Raw genomic sequence first — 2,500 nt, forward strand, 5'->3', positions numbered from 1 at the left:
ATATATACATATATATATATCTTATGTTCATATGTGGCTGCTGTGTTTTCTCCAATGAATGAATGAGTGCATATGAAGGAACACTAAAGAAGAAGAAAATATATGGTAATTCCTGCTACTTACAGAGGAAGGTAGCGAAAGAAGTTAGAGAAATTAATATTATTTAGCCGCGATGTTTTCTCTTTCTTCCTCTCTGGAAACAGGCACAGAAATGCACATGAAATGATGGCTGACATTAAGTTACGGCTGACTGCAATGCTTTTGGCTGCGGAAATATAAAAGAAAATCAATAATTACTTCTCTGAGAGGTACAAATAGAAAGGATATAGTTCACTGACTTGTAACAAATGTGTGTGTGTGTGTGTGTGAATGTATATTTGCATGAACCTAATCGGTCTTATGTGTGTTTCTATGCATCAATAAACATGAGTTGTTGCTTTTAACTGCAGGTCAATCTTAATTCAAGCAGACCTATGATTAAAGATGTTTCAGCTACAACCACGCCAACTTTTATTCAGACGCAGAGTATATAATACTACATTATCAATCATCTTCATTGTCATTTAACGTCCACTTTTCCAGGTTTGCCTGGGTCAGACAGAATCTATGGAGGCAGATTTTTCTATGGCTGGATACCTTTCTTGTCACCAACACTCACCTGTTTCTAAGGTAAAATTTCCCCATGGCCAAACAGGTTTTCCATAGCAGATTGCAAATAAAAGACACTGCTTGTATAACAGTGATACTCATTTACAACTATCATGCAATATCATGTCACTGCAAGAAGGCACGTACGCACACACACACACAAATTTAAACACAACAACCATCTTTCTACCATTAGGGAACCCAAGGAGACATACATCAACCCTTCCAGTGTTAATCTAGAGACTTAGAGATGTGAACATCAGCTACATCAAATGGAAGATCCTTTCTAAGACAAGACCTTATGGTAAAGATGTTCCATATGCTTTCTTGAAAAACAATATCTTTTGAAGAACCTAAGAACCTCCAGGGACTATACGAAAACCAAAAGCTGAGATGTTCTCATCATGTCCACATAGTACAAAGTACTTGTTAGCAGGAATTAAAGATAAACCACAAGAATTAAAGGTAATCAATTCCAATGTTGGTTTATGAAACTTTCAACACTCATAAAAGACTGTCTGCATTTCCTGCACACTCAGTTCTCTCCCTTTGATTGTTTTCTGTCTTTTTTTCAAAACGGGTGTTCATCCAGACTTTGATTACACAAAACAGTTGCTAAACTGCTTTGTTGACTTTGCTAGTTTGAACAGTAGTGGAAAAAAATTCAACATTCCATCCAGGAAAACCTGGTTAGCTGAATTTCACAAGGCTTTTTGTGTTTCTTAATTATTATTATTATTATTATTAATGAGGCAGTGAGCTGGCTGAATTGTTAGCAAGCCGGGCGAAATGCTTAGTAGTATTTCGTCTGTCTTTACGTTCTGAGTTCAAATTCCACCGAGGTCAACTTTGCCTTTCATCCTTTCGGGGTCGATAAATTAAGTACCAGTTGCGTACTGGGGTCGATCTAATCCCACCAACTTGGGAAAGAAGGACATCACTTGTATGACAGTGACACTCATTTACAACAATCACATGATGTCAAGGCGAGGAGACACCAACTCTCACGTGCTCACACACGCAAATATACATCATCATCATCATCAACATTTAACATCCATTTTCCATGCTGGCATGGGTGGGATGGTTTGACAGGGGCTGGCCAGGCAGAAGACTGCACTGAGCTCCAACCGTCAATTTTGGCATGGTTTCTACAGCTCAATGCCCTTCTAAATGCCAACCACTTTATAGAGTGTACTGGGTGTTTTTTATGTAGCACCACCACTGACAGGGTCACCAAGTACCTTGCAACACACACATGCAGAATGGGTTTCTTTCAGTTTCCATCAATCAAATCTTACACATAAGGGTTTTGGTTGGCCCAGGGCTATAGTAGAAAGCACTTGTCCAAGGTGACACACAGTGGGACTTAACTCAGAATTGAATGGTTGGGAAGCAAACCCCTTAACCACACGACCACGTCTGGGCCAATATTTCCTAAAACAAAAGAAAGCAACACCTGGTTAAAGATAAGTGAATAGCAACTTACTGCATTGCTTCCGACAGAGAGGTATACCTTCCTGTGGAATTAACTCCTTGATATTACAGGCCATATCGATAACGGCAGGGAAGATGAAGTGCAGAAAGCAGTCCTTTTCATCGATGCTAGCAACTTGTTCCAGGAAAATCACAAGGCCTTGATAAACACATGGTTGACTTTCAGCTGTAGACAGCTCCTTGGGTTGACTACTGCTGGGGCCTTCATGGTAGGTGAATGGGGTCGGTGGACCTTTGCTTCTGATCTGCAGGAAAATCTGCTGGTGGAGCTGGGCTAACCCTTGAGGCGTAGCACCAGAACTTTGACAGTAGAACTGAAGCTGCAGTAGCTGCTGACTTACAATGTTCCAGTGAG

The 2,500-nt window shown here is 40.3% G+C and overlaps 1 protein-coding gene across 2 annotated transcripts in view; it reads right to left on the reverse strand.

Moving 5' to 3' along the window:
* The window catches only part of LOC106877645 (uncharacterized), a 24,246-nt gene that overhangs the window by 10,298 nt on the left and 11,448 nt on the right, over positions 1–2,500 (reverse strand). For both annotated transcript variants that reach the window (XM_014926590.2, XM_052970268.1), the window contains exons 2-3: positions 2,138–2,500; positions 124–265 (exon numbers count right to left, since the gene is read on the reverse strand). The exon at positions 2,138–2,500 is cut by the window's right edge and continues 43 nt beyond it. In XM_014926590.2, coding sequence (XP_014782076.1) covers positions 124–265; positions 2,138–2,500 — 505 coding nt within the window. The remainder of the gene's footprint in view (positions 1–123; positions 266–2,137) is intronic.

The sequence above is a fragment of the Octopus bimaculoides genome, chromosome 8, assembly GCF_001194135.2.
Source record: "Octopus bimaculoides isolate UCB-OBI-ISO-001 chromosome 8, ASM119413v2, whole genome shotgun sequence".
Taxonomy (NCBI): domain Eukaryota; kingdom Metazoa; phylum Mollusca; class Cephalopoda; order Octopoda; family Octopodidae; genus Octopus; species Octopus bimaculoides.